This window comes from Megascapheus bottae, chromosome 23, assembly GCF_031878675.1.
Source record: "Megascapheus bottae isolate mThoBot1 chromosome 23, mThoBot2.hap1, whole genome shotgun sequence".
Lineage (NCBI taxonomy): Eukaryota > Metazoa > Chordata > Mammalia > Rodentia > Geomyidae > Megascapheus > Megascapheus bottae.
In genome coordinates this window covers 20,892,104-20,918,450 of record NC_143531.1, presented here as the reverse complement: position 1 = coordinate 20,918,450, position 26,347 = coordinate 20,892,104, and the positions used below count along the sequence as shown (strand labels likewise).

Genomic DNA, 26,347 nt, shown 5'->3' with positions numbered 1-26,347 from the left:
ATATGCGCGCATGTGGCATGTGTAGAGATTCTCCCTTAAGAACTTAGTGTTAGTCTCAGCATAGCAGTAGCCCTGCTGCTGGAGCTTTATGAGTGACTGTACAGAAGGGTACTAAGTGGTACAGAAGTGGTACTAAGCTGCCACACACATAGAGAAGTCATTAATTGGCTGAGATTGTAGCCTAGTGTTAGAGTGCTCACCTAGCATGCACAGAGCCCTAGGTTCAATTCCTCAAAGCACATACACAGAAAAAGTCAGGAAGTGATGCTATGGCTCAAATGTCAGAGCTCTGGCCTTGAGGTAAAAAAAGGAAGTCCAAGGACAGTGCACAGGCGCTGAGTTTTTTGCCAAACAGGCAAAAGTAAAGTGGGGTTAATTAGAATGTTGACATAACTAAATTTTAATTAAATGTTGCATATGAGGAGCACTTTGCAAGCTTTTGAAATGCTTCACAGATCAGAGCATTGAAAGTCAAACTGGTGGTGCAGTGTATATGGCGGGATGTCACCAGATGTGTCACATCAGAAAGCAATTATAAGAGCAAAGATGAAACAGCATCTTTTAATGATTGAATCTGTTGTTCAGCTTCTCTTCAATTATTTCCACAGAAATAACTTGCTTTAGGATGACACCTAATGTTCCATTTTAGTTTATTTTTAGTTGTAGGATTCTGAACTGTTAAGATTATTTCTAAAATTAAATATCAGAAAGTGGGGCTGTGGCTCAAGTGGTAGAGCACTAGCCTTGAGCTGAAGAGCTCAGGGACAGTGCCCAGGCCCAGAATTCAAGCCCCACAACAGAAAAAGTAAAATATAATATCAATACTGCATGTAGGACTAAGGATTTTAAAACATTCCAGCCACGCAGTCCATTGCTCTGGTATAAGTCTGCTGCACTATTCCAGCCCTAGTGAATAGTTAATGCCTTGAACTATTCCAATCACCACAGGTTGCCAGGCTACCAAATAACGAAGCCAATCTAGGATCTGTCCATATAGAAAATGTGTGCGTTCCCAGCTGGATCTCAGTAAAGGAAATTGTTGGATAGAAAACCAAGGTAATAGAAATAGTTATCCATATCACTTGCAACTATAATAAACAATGTCACAAATGGGGTTTTCTTTCTTGTTCATCCTCTGTGTTCAATTAAAAGCCCTGCATCAGCTCACATCTGTAAGCTTAGATACTCCAGTAGCTGGGATTAAGGGTCTCAGGTTGAGGCCAGCAGGCCACCTCAATCAATCAAATCTTTTTGGTTGCTACTCAACTATCATGCCAGCTACAAGATATGTCAATAGGAGGCTTGAGGCTTGAACAAAAAGTGAGATTATTCAAAAAATAATAAAAGCAAAATGGGTTGAGGGTTCAGATGGTTTAGTGTCTGCTTTGTAGGCCCAAGGCTCTGCCTTCAAACACCAGTACTGCCAAAACAAAAGGAGAGGGGAAAAAAAAGCCTATCAAATGTTTTTGGGTTTTTTTTGGTATAGTACTATGGTTATCATTGTTATTTATTCCACACTGTCTGAAAAGAAGCTGAAACTAAGCCATGTGCCAGGGGCTTATGTCTGTAATCCTAACTACTCAGGAGGCTGCGACGTGAGGATCATGGCTTGAAGCCAGCCTATGCAGGAAAGTCTTTTAGATGCTTATTTCCAGTTAGCCTCCAGAAAACCAGAAATGGTGCTGTACCTGAAAGTGAGCAAAAAAGCTCAAGAACAGCATTCACGCACTGAGTGAGAGCCCCTTGACCAATGGGAGAAAACAAAACAAAAAACTCTGTCTATATAACCTGGGGTAGGAGCATAACGCCACGGGTGGCTCTTGCTTATGCATGCTCAAAATCCTGGGTCCAATTTCTAGTACAGTGTAAACAATGGCAATGACAGCATCCGTTCATCAGATAAGACACACCTTTTCCTGGTACCTTTGATGAATAGCTCTCATTCATAATATCTCTGATAGCAATTTTACAAAGGGTAGCTTCGTACATGGAACTTTACCTTTCACTGGATCTCTAGGAATAATAGTTATTAGTTTATTCTCTCCAGAATACATAATGTAACAAATCACCCTTTTATACCTAAACTGTCTTTAAAGTGACACTGATAATCACATTATCACTGGTTTTTCTTTTTTACCCCCAGTAATTGAGTTTGAACTCAGGGCTTCTTGCTTGCTAGGCCTCCAGTCCCTTTTGGGTTTAGTTTATTTTTCAGATATAGTCTCACTATTTTTGCCCAGTGATGGCAAATTACATCTCCTCACTCATCACCCCCAATTCAGTCATGCATGCATCTATCCATCCTTTGTATTCTCCTTATGGTTTTCAACATCCAGTTTCATTTCCACTAGATGCCTTAATGTGGAAAATATGAGACAGAAAGGCATTTAACTTCCTAACCAGAGCAGTAATACAGATAAGTCATTTTGAGATAATGAAGATTTTAACTGTAGCTGTACAGAGATAATGCAAGTTTAGCTTAAAGAATACATCCCTAATAATAGGTGAGATGATAATTTGCCCATTTGAGAAAGGATACGGGTTACTGATCAACCTCTTCAGATCAACCTTCTCTTTGCAGTACGGGCAGGTCTGCTTTTTTCCAACAATACACCAGCCTCGGATGCAGAATTCATGAAAGCTGAAGGAACTTGTTAAGGAAGTTCTAGACAGACGCGAGCAAGGACGGTGACATGGAAGCAATCCTAGATTGGCAGCACAGGGTGGACATGGCTGCCAGGCTTACCTTGAACACGCACAACACTTCTTTAGGGAGACTCTAGGGGACAGTGGAGTCCCAAGATGGTGAGGTATGAAGATGGTTGGCCTCAAGTTTGCTCATTCTGTGGCATTTACTTAACTTCTTGACCTTACTTGCAAGTTCTTTCTCCACTTCCCTCTGGTATGAACTGGTGACACGACATTGACATTGTGTCAATGTATCATCGTATCTCCCAGTCCCCAGTGGTGTGTGCATTGTTTTCGGGTATTCACACACTAGTACTTTCTAATCCCGTGTGTGTGTGTGTGTGTGTGTGTGTGTGTGTGTGTGTGTGTGTGTGTGTGGTGTGCACACCATTCCTAGGGCTTGAAATTAGATTCTAGGCACTTTTCTAAGCTTTCTGCTCAAGGCTAGTCTTCTGCCATTTGTGCCAGGGCTCCACATCTGGCCTTTTGGAAGTAAATTGGAGTAAGCATCTCACCAACTTTCCTGCCCAAGCTGACTTTGAACCTCAGCCCTCACATCTCAGCCTCCTGAGTAGCAAGGATTATAGGTGAGAGCTACCAGCACACAACTCAGTTCTGTTTTTGTCAGTTACATGTTATTCTCTATATAATCAGACTTGTCTTAGGCAAATTTAAATTATGTCAATAATTTTGAAAATAAATCATTCCTTCTCTTTATTCATCCATCTCTTCATTCTCTGCTTTCTTCCCTCCTTCCCTCCCTCCCTCATTTCCTTCCGTCCTTCCATCTTTATTAGCATATCTTTGTCACCATTCTCCTCCCCCTCTTTCTCTTCCTCTCTCAGGATTGAATTCAGGCCTCACATCTACTGAGTACATTCTCTATCACTGAGTTCCCTCCCCAGACCTAAGCTTACAAATATTTCTTTCATTCTTGACACTTTTTAACTTTTAATAGACTATAGATATATAATATAAATAACTAAAAATAAATATATACTTCTCCAACGTTAGGCATTATCTCTACAGTAGAACATAAACCCTGTGTTTTCCTTCAGTACCAGGAACTTATTCTAGGCATCATGACATTCTGTGAGCTTCTCTCTCTCTCTCTCTCTCTCTCTCTCTCTCTCTCTCTCTCTCTCTCTCTCTCTCTCTCTCTCCCTCCCTCCCTCCCTCCCTCCCTCCCTCCCTCTCCCTTTTTCTCTCTCTATATGTTACCTGTGGGATTATGTCTTATTCATCTTCCTGTCCTCACCACATAAAGCAAGCATCTAAGAAATATTTACTGAATGAATCATTCAAAAGCAGGTTTTGGAAATGAATATTTGCACCTTTTGCAGAACTGCAGGTATGGACAAAATGACTGAGTATAATGAGGTTCCTCCTATTGATTGATTAATGTATTTTATCCCATGGCAATCGCGGGATCATGGGTTGGGATCATAGTCTTCTGATCAGCCTGCCTCACACGCATTTATCATGGCTGGTGGAGAAGTTTCCTCCCTACTAAACAGAGGACTGTGGAAGGGTCACATCCGCAAGGCCATAGATAATTTCTCAATACTATGTTGAGAAATTGGGGACATTTAAATATATATACATACACATATATATTAACAGAAAATGGCAGACTGCAACAAATGTATTTAAATCCAAACCCATGCAGTCCTTCATTCAAAAAGCCTAAAATATAGCCTTATCTGCCAGCTAAGTATAGAGTTCAGTGCCATAAATGTCCACTTTTTTTTTTCTTTCTGGTCATGAGCTTCTTTTTGCTCAAGGCTAGCACTTTACCAGATGAGCCACAGTATCTATTTTGTGTGTGTGTGTGTGTGTGTGTGTGTGTGTGTGTGTGTGTGTGTGTGTGTGTGATGAATTGGAGATTAGAGTCTCACAAACTTTCCTGCCCGGGCTGGCTTTGAATCTCAGATCTCAACTTCCTAAATAACTAGAATTATAGGTGTGAGCCACCATCTTCCACCATCTTTCCATACTCTTTCGTCTTCCAGGTCTCCATGACAAGAAATCGCACATTGCAGGATGGCTGCAGAAGCACCCCTACATCCCTCCCTCAGTGTGCTCTGCTAAGATGACTCATGCTCAAATGAGACGTTAATAATATTCCCTGCAAGGCAAATTTAAAGGTGACTACATTTTAAATTACATATGCACACATGTCCAACAATCCCTAAGGGCTTTTAAAGGTGGAGAGAGAAAATATTTCCATTTGCAAATGGCAGAAGGGGCTCTGTGCCAACATTTGAAAAGTAAATCATATTAAAACTCAGGCCAGACTTGGAACATTTCTAACTAAGAATGATTTTGGGGGGGGGGGAGGGAGGTATCATACTGAAAAGCCAGTATAGAATTCCATATGAGATACCTTTGTGTTTCTTCTCTTGACATTTTAATTAAGGTTTCAATGTGGGAGAGAAGGCTCCCGTGACATTTGAGATGCATTTGGATAGCTTCCTTTCTGACTCAGAATCGAAGTGGTGGAAACTGTCCAGGTGGAACAGCGCTGGATCTTGAACCCTGCCCCTTGGAGACAGGAGGTATTAGAGGCGGCATGCAGTGGGCTGGGGCGGGCACAGCTGGCCTGAGCTGTCACACAAAGCCTAAGCCTTGACCTCAGACAAGGCAGTAAGATTGGTATTACACTATGAAGTAACGATTAGTGACAATTCAGTTTGTATTTAGGAACCAATTAAAGTATGCTTTGCTGGCCAACCCAAATCCACATGTCACATGCCTGGACAATATGAACTGCTTTGTGCAGGGTTTTTTAATTTTTGTTTCTTTTGCCAGTCGTGGGGCTTGAACTCAGGGCCTGAGCACTGTCCTTGGACTTTTCTCAAGGCTAGGGCTCGACCACTTGAGCCTCAGCACCACTTCCAGCATTTTTCTATGTATGTGGTACGAAGGAATCAAACCCGGGTCTTTGTGCATGCTAGGCAAGCACTCTACCACTAGGCCAAACTCCCGGCCCTGTGCAGGGTTTTGATGAAAGCATTTTTGGTACACTCGAGGCCTTTCTCAAGGCCTGCTTGGGGTTTCCAGGAAAAGCAGCTCATTTCCACGTCATGGCTCGTCCATTACTATCACCCCAGGTTCCCTCAGCCTTGTACAGTTATGTGAAGCTGAAAAACCCAATAGTCCAAGAACAAGATCCTAATTTGGGTCTTTTAGTTACTTAAGATATTTTCTTATTGCATGTTTAGGGGATAGGATGATGGAGGATGCTGTCCTTGAGCTATTTTCCTCAACGCTACCAGTCTACCACTTGAGCCACTGCTCCCCTGTGGCTTTTCCTAGTTAAATGCAGATAAGAGTCTCATGGACTTTCTTGCCCTGGCTGTCCTCAAACCATAGTCCTTAGATCTCAGCCTCCTGAGTAGCTACGATTCCATGTGTGAGCTAATGCTGGCTGGCGTTTTTGTTGTTGTTTGTTTTTTCAGACTTTTAAGAAAGCTGGGAAGGGTCTTGGTTTTCGCCCTGACCTCCCTGTCTCTTACTGCTCCAAATGGGCTCCCTGGATTCTTTCCAGGCCAAGTGCACTGTGTCAAGGTTGAGATACCACCAGGCTCCACTCACAGCTGTCTGTGCTCCTCCCTTGGGGATGGAAGCCAGGCTGGCTCAGTGACAGAGCTCATGGACCACACCCCAGCCCCTTTACTTCATGTTCCTATTCTTAACCCCCATCCTTCTCACTTGATTCTTCTTGGCTGGGTGTTCATCTATGGCCTCCACCATTTTCCCGGGGAGCTCCCTTAAGTCATTAATGGTTTATGGGGACTCAGAGACCTTTCAGGAGGAGGAAATTGTTGTAGAGAATGTCCATATTAGCAGTTCATGATGCAGGAAGGCCCATGAGAAAGGCTCAGAAATAGAGTTGGCTGGAAGAGGGAAGATGTGGGGCTTGGAAAGGGAAGTGAAGCAAGGCAGAAGATGGGGAAGGAAGAGGAGAGAAGGGAGGAGAGGGGGGCTGGGGAAAGGATACATGTGATTGCAGGGAAGCTGGTAGGTGTTTTCAATAAGCCCTTCTTCCTCCAGCTCCACGATGATCTTCTGCCCACACACAGCACAAATATTGTCTGCCAGGCTTCTGGTAGGCATCCCGCTGACGCTGTAGAACTGTCAGGAAATGGCAGGGCACCCGCCATTGAGGGAATGCAGTGTAGCCCCAGTTCCTTGCAGACTAATCCCATTTCTAAGCTGAGTTAGGACCTGAGCCACCTTTTCTTGTAGGAATAACACAGCAGGGGAGTTGAGATTTCCAGGAAGAACCCACTGAATCTCTAAGGGACCTGAAATTCATTGTTAATCAGAATGTTCACATGCAATCCTTTCTTGAAAGAGAAGGGGTTTGTGCGATTGTTTCTCAATTGCACAGGAAGGCTTGGGACTTATCTATTACTTGTTTCCTCTCCAGGGTAAATCCAAGCATATGTCTTGTTTTTAAACGCCCATGTTTTTACTGGGAACTCACAGACTGGTCACTCCTGGAAAGCAATGCCTTTAGAAAGGTATTAGAAATCAAGATCTGGAAATTGGGGTGCAGAAGGAGGCATTGCTTTCACAACCTCTTAACAGACAGCACAAGGAAATATATTGGTACGTACTAACCTGTGCATATGTCCACATCTCTCAGTATTCTGTATGTGTTCATCTGCATCTATATTAAACTAAAGCTGGGTCCCATTTTGGTATAGCATTCTAGACCCTTCTTGCTTGCCTGTAATTGTTCATTCAGACTGTGGAAAACCTAGCTTCCGTGATCAGATATCCATTTCTTTTTTAGTGGCTCAATTTCAGAATACATGTAGAATGATATCAGAATTGTTAATCCATAGGTTTGAAGGCAGTGATTTATCTGCTAGATTTCCTTAGGATAACACATCCTCTGCCTTCAATCAGGCTAGTTCACACGTCTGTAATACTATTAGATTCTTTCCTAACAGTCTTCATTCTCTGATCTCCCAAATACATTTTTGAGTTTGCACGCATGAGGACTCATCCTTTCTGTAACACCATTCTTCAGGATTTTGAAAAATACCCTGTGCCACATAAGCTAATCCTGGTGTGAAACAGCAGAATTTCTCCACTATGGCATAGTCTGAGCAGGTCTCAGCAATGTCTTCCCTATGATTCCATCTGAGAGCCATAAAAAACATACAGTCTGTGGACCCTCTGCTTTGATTCTGTGCAAAGTCACGTACTGAGGAAGTATACGAGTATAAAAAGCCCTTAGCTTCACCTGCTCACCGCTGCTCCCCTCCTTCAACCCTGCAGCCTGCGCGGCTTCAGTTGGGCCTTTTCTGAAATGTCATGTCTGTACAGAGCCCTTCTGGACCCGCTCCTCACCCTCAGCAACGTGCATTTAAGATTTGTCCATGATTTTGGATGGCTTAATAGCTTTTTCCCCCTAAGGAGGGTTTTAAAAACCAAGCAGATGCCTTGGCTTCACTCCCAGAGATTCTGACTTAATTGATCTGGTATAAGGCTTGGGCACTAGTCTGGGAATGGAGGCCAGTCCTCCTTTGTTCGCTACACATACACACACACACACACACACACACACGGTCACAGAGGCCCTCAGCGCAGAGGGCTGTTGGACTCTTTGGGGTAGGATCAAGTGAGGGCTTTGAAAAGCTGGTTGTTTGGCTAGCTGAAATTTCTTCTTAGTCCACTGAGGGCACACAACACTTCTTTTTCTCCCCTGCTCATAAACAAGCACAACAACTTTGGAAAATGGGGTCGGGGGGAGGTAGGGTAAGATGGACATGACTCCTGGACTTCACTGGAACCTGGAGTGACTTTCCTTGAACCTTCTTAGAAAGGCAGCTGCCCCACCATGACACACGACCCTGGAGTTCCCAGGGCCTGTTGTTGCAGCATGGCACTGCAGAGGATGGGTGTGGGCTCTGGAAAGCCCTAGTGGAAGGAAGACAATGAGGTGCTGATAGTCTAGATGCACACAGGGGGAGCCAGGAGTGCAGAAGCTTGCGCTTGCCTTACACTGACTTTCCTATTTCAGATCTGGCTGTGTATCAAGAGACAAGAAGTGGAGAGGACATGGAACACCGCCATCCAGAGCCCTGGGTTTGTAACTGGTTAGAGGGGTGCATGGTAGACACAGAGGGATGTTCTCAAAGCCTGAGTCTGGAATCCATCTAATTTGAAAGTATTTCATTCTGATTTTGTAATCATTTTAATTTTAAAAGTGTGGAACACACACACACACACACACACACACACACACACACACACACACACACACACACTGTTTGGAATTTTGAAATAATAAAGTCACCAATATACCATCAGGATACCTTCAACATACATTTTGTATCTCTTGTTTCTTTAGATGCTAGGTTGTAAGAACTTAATCTTTCTGGTAAGTATGGCACTGAGTTACTGTTGATGCCAAAATGTTTTCATATAGTATTAAATACAAATTTAGATTTTTTTTTTTGGTGCTGAGGATCCAACTCAGAGCGAGTTCTACTACTGAGTAATACCATAGCCTCTCAAATATGAATTTTATTTGCCTTAGGCGAAGTTTCAGGCAGAGATAAGGAGTTTGTTTATGGTGGGGCTTTTATTCTTTAGTATTAGCAATTAGAAGTATCCTATTCAGGTATGATGACCTGAATAAATACCATGTTTCATTGATATCGTAGATGACTTACTCCTCCCTGTTATATATAATAAATGTGTTTTCTAATTTGTTAGCTAAGAATATTTTAAATCATTCCAGAGGAAAAGATGCAAATATTTTAAGATGAAACCGTTTTTCCCATGTCATAAATTATTTCAAACAAAGAAAAGGAACACTTACCCCAATAGTAGAAGCCATGAAATCTGAGCAGATCTCAGCAAAGTCTCTCCCCATGATTCCGTAGTAGAGACCATAGAACAAGGAAACAATGCCAAACTCCATGGAATCCCTGGCTTTGATTCTACACAAAACAATATCACCGGGAAGTAAGGACTGTGGTGCCTGAACCAATTTAAGGTTCCCCCAAATGGCACCATTCAGAATTCCTGGGGAGTCCATTATTCTTGGGTGGTACATACCCCACCCTCAGTAGGTATGTGAAATCTCAGTGGTGAGCATACTTTTTCTATCTCTACATGCACATCATGCACATCTATGATGAAGTTTAATTGATAAATAAGGCATAGCAAGAGATCAACAACTTTTTAGAACAATCTCATTCTAACCAATGGTTTCAAGGTTGACTACTCACAGAAAGGCCTGGGCAGTTGATAAAAAGTCACCCCAGGGACAGGGAGTTTGACCTAGTGGTAGAGTGCTTGCTGAGCGTGCACGAAGACCCAGGTTCGATTCCTCGGTACCACATGCATAGAAAAAAGCTGGAAGGGGGCCGGGAGTTTGGCCTAGTGGTAGAGTGCTTGCCTAGCATGCACTAAGACCCGGGTTTGATTCCTCGGTACCCCACATACATAGCAAAAAGCCGGAAGTGGTGCTGAGGCTCAAGTGGTAGAGTGCTAGCCTTGAGAAAGTCCAAGGATAGTATTCAAGCCCTGAGCTCAAGCCCAGGACTGGCAAAAAGAAAAAAAGAAAAAAGCTGGAAGTGGTGCTGAGGCTCAAGTGGTAGAGCTCTAGCCTTGAGAAAGTCCAAGGACAGTGCTCAGACCCTGAGCTCAAGCCCAGGACTAGAAAAACAAAACATCACCCCAAGATCACCCCAAGTGACTCCAGTGAGTGGCTACAGAAATAAGTTCCAGCCTCAGCCAAAGATTCGAATCGCCAGGGAGATTTTAATATATACTGATGCAAATAAAAATAAATTTCTAAAATTAAAAAAAAATATATATATATATATATATATACTGATGCACTGGCTCACTAAGGATGCTAGTTGAGTTAGTCTTAGGTGGGTTATCTGAATGGCAGCATTTTTTGTTGTTTTTTTATTAAAGAATTTATTAACATTAATTTTTACATCATATTTCAAATGACGTGTTTAACAAACTAGTATTCAAGAAGGGAATCTCTATATACAATCACTGGCACTTCAATTTTAGAACATAAGCAAAATTAGGCTGAGGGTTTGTATGTCATAGATACATATTAATCTATGTAATAAAACATTATGTCTATAGAGTCATACATTTTTATGTCTATGTAGTTGTGTTTATATTTCCAATACCATGTCCATAGCATTGGTTATGCAGTTATTGAGTCCTCGCTCTTGTACTCTTTGGATTTAATAGCCACATATTAAGGATACCATGCACCTTTTGATCCTTAGGTCTTGACTTGTCTCACTCAACATGATTCACTCTAGATTCATCCACTTCCCTGAGAATGCCATTATTTTATCTTGTCTGTTGGCTATGTAGATTTCTATTGTGTGTATATATATATATATATATATATCCATTTATCTGCAGTATGTATGTATGTATATATGTATCCATTCATCTGCAGTAGGGCATCTGGATTGTTTCCATCACCTGGCTATTGTGAATAGTGCAGAGATGAACATAGCTGAGCAGGTGTCCTTATCATATCCTGGGTTATGATGTTCAGGGTAGATGCCCAGGAGTGGTATGGCGGGATCATAGGGAAGGTCAATTTTCACTTCTTTAAGAAACCTCCACACTGCTTTCCAGAGTGGCTGAACTAGCTTACAATCCCACCAGCAGTGCAGTAGGGTTCCTTTTTCTCCTCAACCCCATAACTTGGCTTTCTTGCTCACATCTGATGCTTTACCACTGAGCCATGCCTCTGATCTGGAGTTTTACTTGCTAATTGAAGAGGGAGTCCCATGGTCTTTTCTGCCTAGGAGAGCTTGGAACTACAATCCTTCAGGTTCCTAAGTAGTTAGGATTACAGATTACAGGCTTGTGCACTGCCACCTGACTTTGAGTGACTTATTAACCAGTGCCAGGCTCATGCCTGTAACCAAACCTGCACCTGTCCCTATATAAGTAATAGACACCCATTCAACTGCCTGCCTCAAGGTGTGCTTACATTTACTACTGTTTTTGTTTGTTTTTGCCAGTCCTAGGGCTTGAATTCAGGGCCAGGGCACCGTGGTTGAGCTTTCTCAAAGCTAGCACTCTATTACTTGAGCCATAGCACCACTTCTGACTTTTTCTGTGTATGTGTTACCGAGGAATCAAACCCAGATCTTCGTGCATGCTAGGGAAGCACTCTACCACTAGGCCATGCTCCCAGTCCTAATAAATTACATTTGAGGAAGGAGGATAATGTGTTTGAACTCAGAGCTCTATGCTTGCTGATAAGCAGGCAGTCTACGGCTGAGCCACACTTTTAGCCCTTTCCTCATTATTTTGAGGTAGGATCTTGGTGGGTTTTTTTGGAACCTATGTCTGTTACTAGCCTCCTAGTTTATGATTTCTGCTGTCGTTAAAATAATAGATATGGGGGCCGGGAGTTTGGCCTAGTGGTTAAAGTGCTTGCCTAGCATGCATGAAGACCCAGGTTCGATTCCTCGGTACCCCACATACATAGAAAAAAAGCTGGAAGTGGTGCTGAGGCTCAAGTGGTAGAGCTCTGGCCTTGAGAAAGTCCAAGGACAGTGCTCAGGCCCTGAGCTCAAGCCCAGGACTGGCAAAAAAAAATAATAGATATGTACTACTCTTCTACTTCCTCTGCTGAGATGGTGTCTTTCAAACATTTTTACCTAGACTGGCCTAGAACCTTGATATTCCCAGTTAGCCTCTGATAAAGTTGGGATGACAGGCGTGTGTTATCAACTGTTTGTTTATAAGGTATCTTGTGTTTTGTCCACACAGGTATCTAACTCTGATCCTCCAAATCTCAGGTTCCCAAATAGGTAGGATTACAAGTGTGAGCCATTGTTTAGCTAGTAAATCACTCTGTTTTTGGTATGCTCTACTGGGACAAACTCAGGGCCTACGAGCTGTCCTTCAGCTTCTTTTGGTCTAGGCTATCACTCTACCACTTGTGCCACAGCTCCACTTCCAGCTTTTTGGTGGTTAATTGGAGATAAGAGTCTCACAGACTTTCCTGACTGGGCCAGCTTTGAACTGTGATCCTCACATTTCAGCCTCCTGAGTAGCTAGGATTACAGGCTGAGCCACAAGCACCAGGCTGGGTTTTCCTTTGATATTCAATCTCATTTACTTTAATACGGTTGTAAAAACTGAGTTCTATACATTTTACTCTATTAACACACACCTGTTTTGACCTCAGTCACAAGACAAGGCAAAGAACCAGGGAGGCAGCAATGCCCAGAAAGACACCTGAGAGGGCAGGCGTGCCTCACTACCATACCCCACACAGTTTTGATTCTGAGGTGATAAATGAAGCTTTGTAGGGTCTGCAAATGACCCTTTCAATTGGTCTCAGGTCACAAGTCTCCATAGCACTGGTCATGTAGTTGCAGTACTTTGTCAGGGAGGATGCCAATATTGAGAAAATGCCAAACAATGGAATGTCACATACACTTGGTGGGGAGGATTTATATCCATAGTGTGTGGAAAAGGCTTCAATCCATCACTGCATTTGAACTGGCAGAGGCCATCCTTGTCCCTCAGGGCAGTGCTCAGATATGTGGTCTTCAGAATGACCCTCCAGCTGGTGGTCTGCTCCAGCTCAGGCTCCTGGCCCCGACAACCACAGCCAGGACTTACGAGAGGACAAGTGCAGGTCTTGAGGACCCGGCTGTCCACAAGGCTGGGCTGCCCTTGCTGAGGATGGCAGCATTCTTAAAGCATTTACCAGATAATTCTACAAGATAACAAGAGCTGTGGATTCTATTATAGACTGGAGTCTATAAAATGCTTATGTAAAAATGTTTATGTAAGAAATGTTTGGGATAGATATGATGATTCCCATGGAGACTTAGAGAAAAAAAATAAGGTAGCTTCACATGACAAGTACTTAGCAAAGCCAGGAATCAAGTTCGGGTTTTGCTGGGTATTCTACCACTTGCGCCAGGCCCTTGGTGCTCTGGTTATTTTTGAGACAAGGTCTTGCCTTTTGCCCCTGGACTGTGATCCTCCTGTTTACACTTTCTGCTGTAGCTGAGATGACAGGCATCCCATCATGTGTGTAAACTGTGTTTCCCAGGTTGGCCTCAAACTGCCACCTTGCCATCTTTGTCTTCTGAGTAAATAGGATTATGGGTATGAGCCACCATGCTTGGCTCAAGCTCAGATTTTTGAGGACCCTTCCTACCATGCCTTAGTTATAATGAATTAATGAAAAAATCTTTTCAGAAGTTGAAGCATATAGTCCTTCCCCTCCCCCCACACTTTTTTTTTTTCCAGTCCTGGGCTTGAGCTCAGGGCCTGAGCACTGTCCTTGGACTTTCTCAAGGCTAGAGCTCTGCCGCTTGAGCCTCAGTACCACTTCCAGCTTTTTTTCTATGTATGTGGTACCGAGGAATCGAACCTGGGTCTTCATGCATGCTAGGCAAGCACTCAACCACTAGGTCAAACTCCCGGCCCCTACCCACACTTTTTATTAAGGGAGAGATCTTTTCAAAAGAGGAAGAATGTCCTAAACTTGTAGGAATCTTCTTCCTTGCCTAACTGGCTTGTTAGATCTGCCAATAAATTGGCTTGTTATAGACACTGGTACATTGTACACTATGGCACATCTTATTTTATATTTTAAGTTTTCAGTAGTCATTGTAAGCTACCAGCAACCTCACTGGATGTCAGTGCTTCTATAGATTTGAAGAAAGGACACATATGAAGGGAAAGTCCCTGTTCAATCAAGACACCACCATTGGAGGGCCACTTTTAATTGAAGGAACTTTTAATTTTTTTTTTTTTTTGCCAGTCCTGGGTCTTGAACTAAAGGCCTGAGCACTGTCCTTGGGCTTTCTCATGGCTAGAGCTCTACCACTTGAGCCACAGCACCACTACTAGTTCTTTCTTTCTTTCTTTCTTTCTTTCTTTCTTTCTTTCTTTCTTTCTTTCCTTCTTTCTTTCTTTTTTGCCAGTCCTGGGCTTAGCTCAGGGCCTTGGACTTTCTCAAGGCTACAGGTCTACCTGTACCTGTCAGCACCACTTCCAGCTTTTTTTCTATGTATATGGTACTAAGGAATCAAACCCAGGTCTTCATGCATGCTAGGCAAGCACTCTACCACTAGGCCAAACTCCTGGCCCCCACTTCCAACTTTTTCTATGTATGTGGTACTGAGGAATGGAACCCAGGTCTTTGTGCATGCTAGACCACTCTACCACTAAGCCAAACTGCCAGCCCCTGAATATTTAAATTTATAGTTCAAGTCCACATTCTCTTTGAAGTTCCAAAGTTAAAGAATTATTTTATCTTGTAGGAACTCGCCTCTTGGTGTTCTAGTGATTTTCTCCAATCATTAGGACTATTAGGGAAAATAGAGCTAAGTATTATTAAAAATATGGACATAGAACACTGTGGGGTTAAAGCTGGGCGGGTCTGGGACTGGGCGAACGGTCCATGCAGGTGCTTGGGGGTGGAGATACTTACTTGAAAAGTAAGTTGATTCCACACATTGTAAACATGATCGCCAGATAGCCCACGACACCAAAGGTATAGCTCAGTTTGTAGATGAGAAGAAACCATTTGTAGACCAATCTGTCACAATTGGGGAGAATACAGAATATGACAGAAAAGTATGTTGTCTTTTCCAAACAATGCTATGAATATTTTTAATGTCTTGATACTTTTGAGGCTCATGATCTTAAAATTTTAGGCAATAACACTTCTTAGAACAGCTGTGATCCCAAGTGACTTCTTGATTTTTGTAAATATGTTTGTGTTCAGAAGAATAAAAGAATTATAGATGGGTGCTACTGATAGTTTCGTTTTTAAAGAGCTTTTGTTTTATTCTTTTGGAGGTTCTGGGGCCTACTGTGCCAATTCCAAGTGGTGGATAGCGGTAACACAGCATCCGACATTGCTGTGAAGATGACGTGAGGAGACATTGTCAGTGTTAGAAGATCTGACACATGAAGTGCTCACTATGTCATTGCTATGGCTAGAGTGAACCTCTCTCTCTCTCTTCCTGCTTACTGAACATACAACGTGGAATACAGAGCTGTATCTACTCGAATGACACTAAAATAGATAAGCCAGGCAAGCAATTGCAATCCTGGTTGAGAGCAGCCTCTCAGGGAGAGCTGGGCCTGGGCTTGCAGTTGACCCGGGCAGGGTCAGCCACCTGGCCTGCACGTGGCCTATCTGTGGAGCCTGAGCTTCATGCTTTACAGATGGCCTGACCTTCAGAAGTAGAGACTCTCACTTCTTCTCTGGCCCTCTGTGCTGCAGCCAGGTGTATCTGGGAGAAGAGGAGCCACTAGTTGGGGCTGGAGGCCCCTCCAGGGCTTGCCTCTTCAAGAGACCTCTGCCAGTTCCCGCTGGCTTCCTACTGTATCTACCAGTTCTAAATGGAATCTAGCTGAGGTCTGACTCACATACCGTACGTGGTGAAGGAAAGGTCTATAGAGATGTCAGGGTCTCCACTACTCTTATGGGAGACTCCTTTTCCCTCGACTTCATTACACTGCTGCATCGCTCTCTTCCCATGCCTCCTGATCTGCTTTAGAATTCAGTGGAGCTCTTGGCACTCAGACTGGACTCGGGGTGCAGAGTTGTGCAGGCAGGAAGCTGAAGCAGATGGGTCATAGGCATGAGCAGCATATGCATGGCCCCCTGCTATCTGACACGAACCGTGAAGAACAATGAAGCTATATTTGGGTGTGTATTACTGAAGTCAGCTGATGTGTCTGGAAGCCTTGTATGTAGCTGGAACAACTCATTATATAGCCGATGTGCCATATAGATTATATCCAGGGGACAGAGACAAGGACATTTGAGTTTATCTGAAATTCAGAGTCTTGACATATCTCAAATAACTTTGTTAACTCTTTGCTTATGCCAGCTTAAATATTTTCAGGCTTAAGTATTTTTAGCTTAAATATTTCACAGACTTTCAACTTTTGCTTTATGTTAAAGTATCTGACATAACTTACAGTGGGTTAAAACCAAAAATAACCTTGCAAATAATAGTAATCCAGAAAGAAGTAGGAGTTCACTTCTGTCAGTCTTGGCCTTCCCCAGTAAAAATGTGAAGCTATAAGTTTGACAGCTACGTATGCCTCATTATTAAGTAACCTCCACGGATGAACAGCAGTATCGATAACCTCCAAACCATTATGCTACCAAAAAATGAAGTTTAACAGAAGTGTAACCCACCCACATCCACCCCAGACAAAAGGAAATCGAATATACTCCTTAGTGTTGAAAATAAAAGGGTTCGAGGGGAAGAAAGGAACAGAATACATACCGTGGTGTTCTTCCCGAGAGGGGTTTTCGGGTGGCTCTGAAGAGGACATAACTGGTAACAAGTGAGAACATGCCCCACAGAGACAGAAACCGCCACCAGAAAAGCTTTATGGTGAAATACAGAGGGACAACCCACATCTGCAGCAAGGTCACCAGCTGTCAGAGAAATGAACAGTCTCCTTCAATGACCCAGGCCTGCATAGTGTCGCCATGATTACTATTATGTTGTAGTGCTGGGGATTGAACCTAGGACCTCAGACAAACTAACTATGCACCCCAATCCAGGATATCTAGAACCTTCATGGTTCCGCATCTTCCTTACCAGGTCTACTTCATGTGGCTGGCTTACCAGCCAGCTGTAAGTGCTGGGGAGAACTGTTATCAGCCTCTGGAAATCAAAATGGGAAATGATCCCAAATAACCACCTTCTGACACCTCCTTCCATTTATTTCAGAACGAAGCTATTCTGGGCATTGTGATGTTGGACAAACAAATCTTCCGATAGCTATAACAGTTGGGGATACATTGGGGACTATCTTAGGTGAAGATGGAAGGAGACCAAGAATTCTGAAAACCACATAGCCCTGGAGCCAAGGGGCAGCCTGTGGGCATGCGCAGAGCTGTGTCAGAGAAGATGCGACCATGGAAGCCTCAGAGCTCATCCTGGGTTCTCCTCTCCTTGCTGCTCCTGTGTTCCCTGCAAGTTAGTCACCCTGTCCCTACCATTGGATCTGTTTCTTGTCTCTTCTCTTTGGTTACTCATGCCTTCTCCGGTGGTCAGTGTGTGGAGCCCACGCTTTCACTGTCTTGTGCCTTGTCCCTTGCAGCCTGTGCCACTGCTGTGAGTGCACACAAGCTTCTGAGGGTGATTTAACCTGGCTGGCTCCAGTCTCACAGTTCACTGAGCTGTGGGCCACCGAGGCACTGACTTGGTTTTGTGACCTAAGCAATAGTCCTACTTCTCAGAGCAGGCCTAATCCCCCTCTTGGTTTTTGTTTTTCAGTCATAAGATTTGATCTCAGGGCCCGTGTAGAGTCCCTAAGACACTGTGCTCAAAGCTAATGCTCTACCACTAAAAGCCACAGCTTCACTTTTGGTTTTTGAGTTGTTAATTAGAGATAAGAGTCTCACAAGGGACTTTTCTGCCTAGGCTGGCTTTGGTCCTCAGATCTCAGCCTCTTTTTTTTTTTTTTAACTCTGGGTCTGGTGCTGTCCCTGAACTCTTTAGCTTAAGGCTAGCTCTCTACCACATAAGCCACAGCACCACTTCCGGTTTTCTGGTGGTTCATTGAAGAGTCTCACATACTTTCCTGCCTAGGCTGGCTTTGAACAGTTATCCTCAGATCTCAGCCTCCTGAGTAGCTAGGATTACAGGCGTGAGCCACTGGTGCCCCACAAAGGGAATGCTTTTTACTTTTGCTCGAATTAGTCAGATAAATTGCTTTAATTTTCCATCCTAGTGGTGGCTGTGGTCAGAGCTGATGAATAAGCAAGTACTTTTAATTATGACATTGAGCAGATGTACAAGCATAAATACATATATATACAAGTAGACAAAGCAAGCTTTACTTATAGACATACAACACCTCTCCCACCAGCTAGAACTGAGACTCAAGAAATGCTGATGTTAACACTCAGCATTCGCTACTGGGAGCCTAGCATTGATAATAAAAGTTAGAACTCATTAAAATATCTCATCAGGCCAGGCACCAGTGGCTCAGACCTGTAATCCTAGTTACTTAGGTGGCTGAGATCTAAGAATCATGCTTCACAGCCAGCCCAGACGGGAATGCCGGTGAGACTTTATCTCCAGTTAACCACGAAAAAGCCAAGGTGGAGCTGTGGTTCAAGTGGTAGAGTGCTAGCCTTGAGCAAGTAACAGCTCAGATACAGTGCCCAGGACCTGAGTTCAAGCCCTACAACCAACAAAAGAAAATAATGATAGATTAGAAGTATAGTTGGACACTATTTTTATGAGATGAGTTCTCTCTCTGTGAATCTGTAAGAACAGGTCATTTCTAGAAGACCTCAAAATTCTTACTTGGTACCTGGATCTAATTAATAATCAATAATAATGTTCAATGAATAGACATGCTACTTTTTGAAAAAAAATAATCTTTGGACATAAATGAAAAGAAAGAAAAATTCGTTACAATGTATTATGGATGCAAATATTTGGTTTCTTAGCCATCTTTAAAGTAGATACCCAGCGCCATATCTCCTCAACATGTCAAGAGATAGGTAGGAAATTTGCATTATGGATTCAATAATTGTATGAGAAGTCATTTTGAAATGAAGGCCACATTTCATTACAATTTAAAGATTTTTTTTTTATCAATTTCCAGAGTAGTTAAACCTTTTCATTTTTAATTGTGACTGCCACATATGAAATGGAGGAATGCTGTGCCTCATAAATAAACACATGAGTGATGTGAAATGGAGGTGCATACATACCCGGGGGAGGCCTGTCATGTGGAACACATTAGTAATGCCAGAAGGGTCACCATCTGGGCATGTGCATATAAAACACATCTGCAGCACCGCTAAGGCAGCCTGTGCATCTGGATCCCATCATCCCCACCTAGTGGAACAGGAGGAGTTTTCTGACCAATCAGATGCCGCCCAAAGGTACCATGTTTCTTTTCTCCTTGTTGCCATGCACATCGTGAATGTTTAAAGAATTGCAGGTCAGGTCAAGATAAAGATACCTTTCATCTGTCTTATCCCCACAAAATGACAAATGGACCATGCAGTATTAAAAAGGAAAGAAAGAATTTTTATGACACTGGTTTCCTTTGTGCTGCAAACCAACTCTGTGTGTGTGTGTGTGTGTGTGTGTGTGTGTGTGTGTGTGTGTGTGTATAGAGCAGGCAGTGGATGCTCAGAGGTGAGCAGAGGTTAGAGAAGTAAATGACTCCAGGAAACCTTGATGCTATCAACCCAGAGGCAGTGAAGAAAATGGACATGAAATTGAACAAGAAGTAAGTGGAATTTATTGGCATATGAAGGATACTTAGAAATCCCACTGGCCCAAATTTCTGTCTCCAAATAAATCCAGAGAGTTGATTTTGCTATTCAACTCTGCAAGATGATTCTACAGTACTACACACGGTATGTAAGTGAGTATGTGTGCCTTACTCATTAAAAAATAGATTTCGGCAGACACACTGCCATGTGTGCACAGTCACATTTCCGCAGATGCACAGACCATTCCCTGTGCCATGCTCGGATTATTTATTACCACAGCTCTGTTCTGACGGAACTCAGAAACCTCTGGTTTCTGCTCTTCCAGACTCTCCCTTTCCTGGGCCATGGTGGAATGTATTCACATACAAAAGAGAAATTGGTTCTTAAATCAGGACTTCTCCCACTGGCATGCTAGACATTTGGGCCAGATAATTTTTCTTGTGAAGAGCTAGCTGCTACTCTTCCTCGTCGCTTCCTCAAGTGGAGTCATGACAAGCAAAAATGTGGGTAGAGTGAGTAAATATCTCCTACGGGCATAACTGTGTCTAGCTGAGAACCACTGACTTAAGCCTAAGCAGTTCTTCAGCCTGGTCACAGAGTAGGGAGGTGGCAGGTGACAAGTTGGAGCAGGCATCCAGGGCCCGGAAGACTCACGTTGTAGGAGCGGCCGTGCCTCTGTCTCCACTGCACCAGTGCCACCTGGGCGATGACCAGGGCAGAGATGAAGATCAAGATCATTTCCACATGCATGGACTCGTGGCCCCGGTGCATCTGGTACATCCTCTCCTGCTGCAGGCTGCAACCAAGAAAGGTGATCCTCAAATCACAGCCTCCTGAGTAGCTAGGAGTACAGGCCTGAGCCACCATGCCTGGCTTTGGACTATTTGGCTGTATTTTTCTCACTGGAAGTGGGACCATCTGTCACAAAAAACGCTTCTGGTTTCCACTGATAACTGACTAAAGCACAGAAGCTGTCAGCTAATATACCAGTCAAAAACCAGCAGCTCAATGGTATACCAGCCATGCGCTCTCTACCAGCTTTTCTACAGAGCCTGGGAGAACCCAGTGCTTCTGATAGGGCTCTAACCAAATCGCAGGGCTGCCCCCTGCTGGAGGAGGTATAATACGAAATTACCCAGTCTAGTAAATATTGCTGCTTGAGTTCAGCTTTTTGGAGATGGACTCTGGGCATGTCAATGCTGGAGGAAATACGGATGGGGTAAAATCTCAGTTATCAAATGAAGAAGCTGCAGACCAGATCAGGAAACAATCTGAATAATATTGAAAGCTGAGCTTAGAGATAAGAATGATTTCTAGAAGCTCATAAAAATTTTCTTCATTGGGCAGGGAGTTTGGCCTAGTAGTAGAGTACTTGCCTAGCATGCACAAAGTGGTGCTGTGGCTCAAGTGGTAGAGTTCTAGCATTGAGAAAGCCCAAGGACAGTGCTCAGGCCCTGAGCTCAAGGTCTAGGACTAGCAAAAAAAAAAATCATTCCTTGGAAGAAATAAAGACACAGTTTCCTTCCATTCCTGATTGGTTAAGAAGCAAATCTAACTTTTTGGGGCAGCAAATCTAATTTTTAATAAAAAGTAAAAAAAATACAACTTACCTCCATGTGTCATCTGCTGAAAGCTTTGTGTGAGAAATCTGAAAAACATTTTTAAAAAAAGACCCTGTTTAAAGTTGCCTCCGTTTGTAATTCAAGCGTTTCATGAGATATAATTCCTAATAAAATGATTTGCTTACACCCAACCAAACCAAACCAAATCAAATGAATCAAGCCACTGTTAATATTTCTGCTTCTAGGTTAGAGAATGTCCATTCTTGAACTTTCATTTTGCCAATCAAGTTAGCGTGGAAGAAAGTGGCTTTTCATGAGGCAGTGGCAAGCTGGCTTCTGGGATTTAATGTGTGAGTCCTGTCTTTAAAAACCAGCTGGTATCTAAATGATGCCAAACCAACTCCAAGTTCAAGGTTTTAGAGGAAGAAATAAGCATTGTTATTTCCTAGAGAAAAAGTGAAATGGGGTGATAAGGAGGAGGAAGAGGGGGAGGACTGCAGTAATGATTATACTCAGTGATCGCTACCCTAGTTAAGCTTTCATATATATCTATATATCTATATATATATTTCTAGGATAAGTCTACATTTTGGACAATGTTTTCTAATTTATTTTTGAAGATATTTACTTTGGAATGAAAATGGCCCTGTGATTCATCTAGAAGGACAGCATATGAGGACAGCCAGGAAAATTCAGAAGAAGAGTAAAGACAGGAACTTGGCCCACCAGTCTCTGAAGTCTATGATAAAACCATGGGAATCGGTTGAAAGCAGTCAGTACTGGCTGAAGGATAGGAAGATAAAGTAACAGACTCCAGAAACTAACTCAAGTACCTCTGATTCTCTTGATAAATGAGTCACTTCAAATCAGAGGAAAAAGTAGATTGTTCAAGAAATGGTCCTAGGACAATTGGCTAGGCTTTTGGAAAAAAGTACAACTGAATCCATTCACACTCATTTCTTGCTCCAAAATAAATTCCAGATGGATCAAACATTTAAATGAAAGGAAGAAAATCCTAAAAGCACTAGAAGAAAATATAGCTGAGCAATTTTTCTGATCTTGAAGCAGAAAAGATATTTCTAAATATGACATGGAACCCAGAAATGATAAACTAAAACAACGAACAATGAATTTTGAGGACATAAAAATGAATTATATGATAGCAACTTTATCTGGAAGACAGATTGCATGGGCAGGGAATATACTAAGTGAGAAGCCAGAAGTTAATAATGGCTTCAAGATAAAGAGAGCTTTGACAGTGTAATAAAGGAGAAGTAAATATCCGGAAGGATGGAGTATCTGAATGAGAAATTCACCAAGCAGCTATAAGTAGGAATACATCTGTGGAAAGATGCTCAGGATCACTGATAACAGGATGTTTCTAAAAAACTCAAAATGAGGTGTTCTCCAGGAGGCATGAGAACTCAAGTCTGCAGCTCCCTCACTCCTTCCTCACACACCAGTAGGATGGCACAAAAGACAAAACCCGGCGTGAACTCCCCAGGAAGGAAGAATGAGAAGAAGGAAATCCATCGAAGCAGGAAAGCAGGTAGTCCAGGAAAGCTGACAGCATGGATGCAGTTATGGGCTAGCAGTGGGAGATTCCAAAATGGCTGACAGAGCCAAGACACCCAGGAAGGGAGGAAGAATTGAGAGCATTCCGGGAACCCTAGGACAGGGTACAGAAGGGCTGATAAAAGGAGGTTCACTGAGAATCAGTTACCAGTGGAGCTCAGAGGCACTGGGCAGGCAGAGAAAGGACAACTGGGCCATAGTACTCCAGACTGGGAGCCCTGCTCCATTCTCTCAGCAACACCACTCCCAGATCAGGCAGCAGGGGCTCTGCCCCATGTTAGAAGAAACTTGGAAACACAAACATTGCCATTTTAAGCATCTTTTCTGTTTTTGAAGAAGGGTTTTGTTTTGTTTTCAGTAAGTTTAGCAACTGACACTGAACACTGACCAGGGAGAGGCATGCTGGGATGGATGGCAGGTGAGGCTGCGCCAGCAGATTGCTTTGTAATTCCTAGACGGATGGCACGTGGACAGCCATGTGGATGGCACTCTTGGTCTGGCTGTGTTAGCTATGCATCCCCTGGCTTGAATGCAGCTGGCCAGGTACACTTCTCAGGCATGGACTCCTTCCTGAGGAAACTATCTGAGCCAAGAGAAAAGACCTGGTGTGTGGACAGCCCTTGCTCTTCCTGTATGCACAGACCCAGGTAGGTCTGCTCCAGCCCAGCCTTCTCTATGGTTGGAAGAGCTTCTAACAGTGTGTAGTACCCTCAGTACAGCAGTCAGCAGAAGGCCACTAGATGACTGAGAGAAGCTTCTGTACCCATAATGACAAGAATGCCATGCTTGCAGGGGTGGGCAATCTATTTCTGCCAAGGGTTATTTGGATATTTATCATATCATTTGTGTTCCATACAAAAGCAATGTAGGCAGTCTCTGAGAAACATACAAGAAATATACACATCGGCCCCATTATGTCCCAAAAGATTTTCTGGTCTGTCTGTGGCCAGGTCAGCCATTTACCACTCCTGCAAGTACTACAAGCGAAATAAACTCACTTAGAAATTAAAACAAGATAAAGGATATAGAAACAAAAGCTATATAATGAGGGATTGTTGTCCTTAATGTACTATGTTATCTCTCATCTCTTTTGCTCTCCCTTGGTTATCTCATATTGTTCAAGTATTTCACCTTGTTATCTGATATATTGGATATATATATCAGATATATATTTGGTTATTTGAAATTGGATAGGCAAGGGGGGAAAACAAGATGAGGGGTGGGGGTGGGGGGGAAATGGGGACCAAGAAATGATAAAGGGTATCAACGTATGTGAAGCAATGCACCTTCTATCTGGTGAATATAATGTAACCCTTCTATTAATTACAATAAAAATATATGGGAAAAATAAAAAAGAAATTAAAACAAGATGATAGAATTTATATACATACTGTATAATATATGTGCATATATGTATATATATGAAGGATTGAGAATAAATTGAACTCTGTCAGAATTTTTAAAAGTCAAAGAGAAGCTGGATGTTGGTAGCTCATGTCTGTATAGCAACTCAAGAGGCTGAGATCTGAGGATTGTGGTTTGAAGCCAGCCTGTGCTGGAAAGTCTTTATAGACTTATGAGTCTTATGACTCATCACTAATGAACTACTCAGAAAATTTTAGACAGAAGAGAGGTTGTGGCTCAAGTGGTAGAGCCCTAGCTTGGAACAAAGCAGTTCAGTGACAGCTCCCAGGCCCTGAGTTCAAGCCCCAGGATGAGCCAAAAAAAAAAAAATCAACCCCAACCCCTCCCTCTCCCCCCAAAAAACAAAGAGAGACACTGTACTCAGGAGGCTGAGATCTGAGGATTGAAGTTTGAAGCCAGACTGGCAGAAAAGTCCATGGGACATGTATTTTCAACTAAGTACCTGAAAACTGGAGGTGGACCTGTCATTCAAAGAGCTCAGTGCCAGTGTCCAGGCCCTGAGTTCAAGCCCCATGATAAAAAGAAGAGAAAAAATGCAAAAGCTAAACCTCCCAAGCCCCCCCACCCCCGCCCCAACAAACCAAACGGAGAGAAAGAGAATTACGAGAACATTACGAAATCTGGCTAGGAGAGTTCATATCCAAATAACAGGAGCTCCAGAGTGGGCAAATGGCAGAAAACAACAACGCATACAAGAAAACCAGGGCCTGGGAGAGACCCATGTTCAAAATGAAACGCCAGCACCTGCCTGGCCGCGCATGGAGAAGACCACGCTCTGAACGCATTGGTTACTGGTGCTCCAGCCGTCCGAGCTCTCCCCGGCTCCATCGCCTGAAGGCCTGGCTCCCCAACCTCGCCCCCCAGCCCTGCCCTCGCCCGGCCCCGGTCAGGAGCAACCTTCCGCTTCCTCCAAATCCAGCCCTCCCCGGAGCCTGCTTAGGGCCACAGCTCCTTCCTGCCCGCCCGCCCCTCAGTTCTTTTTGCCTTGGTGAGTGTCCAGGGACGGATGCCAGCCATCCACCCTAGCACAGCTGCGGAGCCACGACCACCCCGGGGCGGGGAGAGAGGTGCCCGGCGCGTCCCGGAGCGCGCGCACGCGTCCCGACCAGACCCGCCGAGGAAAGACCCGGCCGGCCGGCGGGCAGGCGCCCCGGGAGATCCCAGGCCGCGCGCCCGGGGCTCCGGCAGGGCCGGGGCCCGGGAGTGGATGGGGTCGCTCTGGGAGAGAAGGAGCGAGGATGGCTCTGCGCGGATCCCGACCCGGGCGGGGCCTGGGGCCTGCGCGGCCCGGGGTGCGGGCTCCGCTGGGGGTCCCCGGCCACGCCCCCGTACCTGCTCCGGCGGCGGCGCCGCCTCCAGCACCGCGGCCCGGCGCGCAGCCGCCCGCACGGCCATGGCGGGGCCCCGGCCCCGGCGTCTCCCGAGGCCCGGGGCCGCTCCGCGTCGCCGCCCGGCGCGGGGGGCGCTCGTCTGCCGCAGCCCTGCGCTCAGCCGGAGGAGGGGGGCGGCGGTGCCAACGTCCTGCGCCCCGCCCTGCGCCCCACGGAACCCGAGGTCGTGGGGGACGCGGTTGGAGGGGGGTCTGGGCCAGGTAGGAAGAATGGTGGGGAGGCGAGGGAGTGGGAAGGGGAGGGGGGAGGAAGAGAAGGAGGCGGGGAGGGAGAGAGGAGGAGGGAGGGGCGGAGAGTGAGAGGAGGGAGAGGTGAGTGAAGAGGGCAGGACGGGAGGAGGGGAGGAGGGGAGGGAGAACCCCCTTCCCCTGTCTTCCTTCACAAGTGCCAATGAGATGGCCAGAGCTCAAGTGCTCTTCCAGACCGGAGAGACT

General features: G+C 44.3%; 1 protein-coding gene and 1 long non-coding RNA gene across 3 annotated transcripts; one reads left to right on the top strand and one right to left on the bottom strand.

Annotated features, from left to right (window-relative positions):
• Positions 1–557: 557 nt before the first annotated feature.
• On the bottom strand, positions 558–25,996 carry Rnf175 (ring finger protein 175). Of its 2 annotated transcripts, XM_090356839.1 has the most exons (9): positions 25,855–25,996; positions 21,571–21,608; positions 20,615–20,756; positions 16,995–17,149; positions 15,176–15,283; positions 9,533–9,653; positions 6,692–6,825; positions 2,540–2,641; positions 558–1,016 (listed from the first exon to the last, which is right to left on the bottom strand). In XM_090356839.1, exons 1-9 carry the CDS (start codon positions 25,915–25,917, stop codon positions 896–898), a joined length of 984 nt encoding a protein of 327 aa, XP_090212965.1. In that variant the 5' UTR covers positions 25,918–25,996; the 3' UTR covers positions 558–895. The 2 variants fall into 2 exon arrangements, with proteins under 2 accessions (XP_090212965.1, XP_090212964.1); XM_090356838.1 differs by lacking the exons at positions 21,571–21,608; positions 25,855–25,996 and adding an exon at positions 19,448–19,574 and having other exon boundaries at positions 570–1,016; positions 20,615–20,690.
• Positions 4,737–8,923, top strand: LOC150047417 (uncharacterized). The gene is made up of 4 exons (XR_016539432.1): positions 4,737–4,835; positions 5,108–5,246; positions 7,124–7,305; positions 8,729–8,923. It is a non-coding gene; the product is annotated as an uncharacterized LOC150047417 (long non-coding RNA).
• Positions 25,997–26,347: the final 351 nt, after the last annotated feature.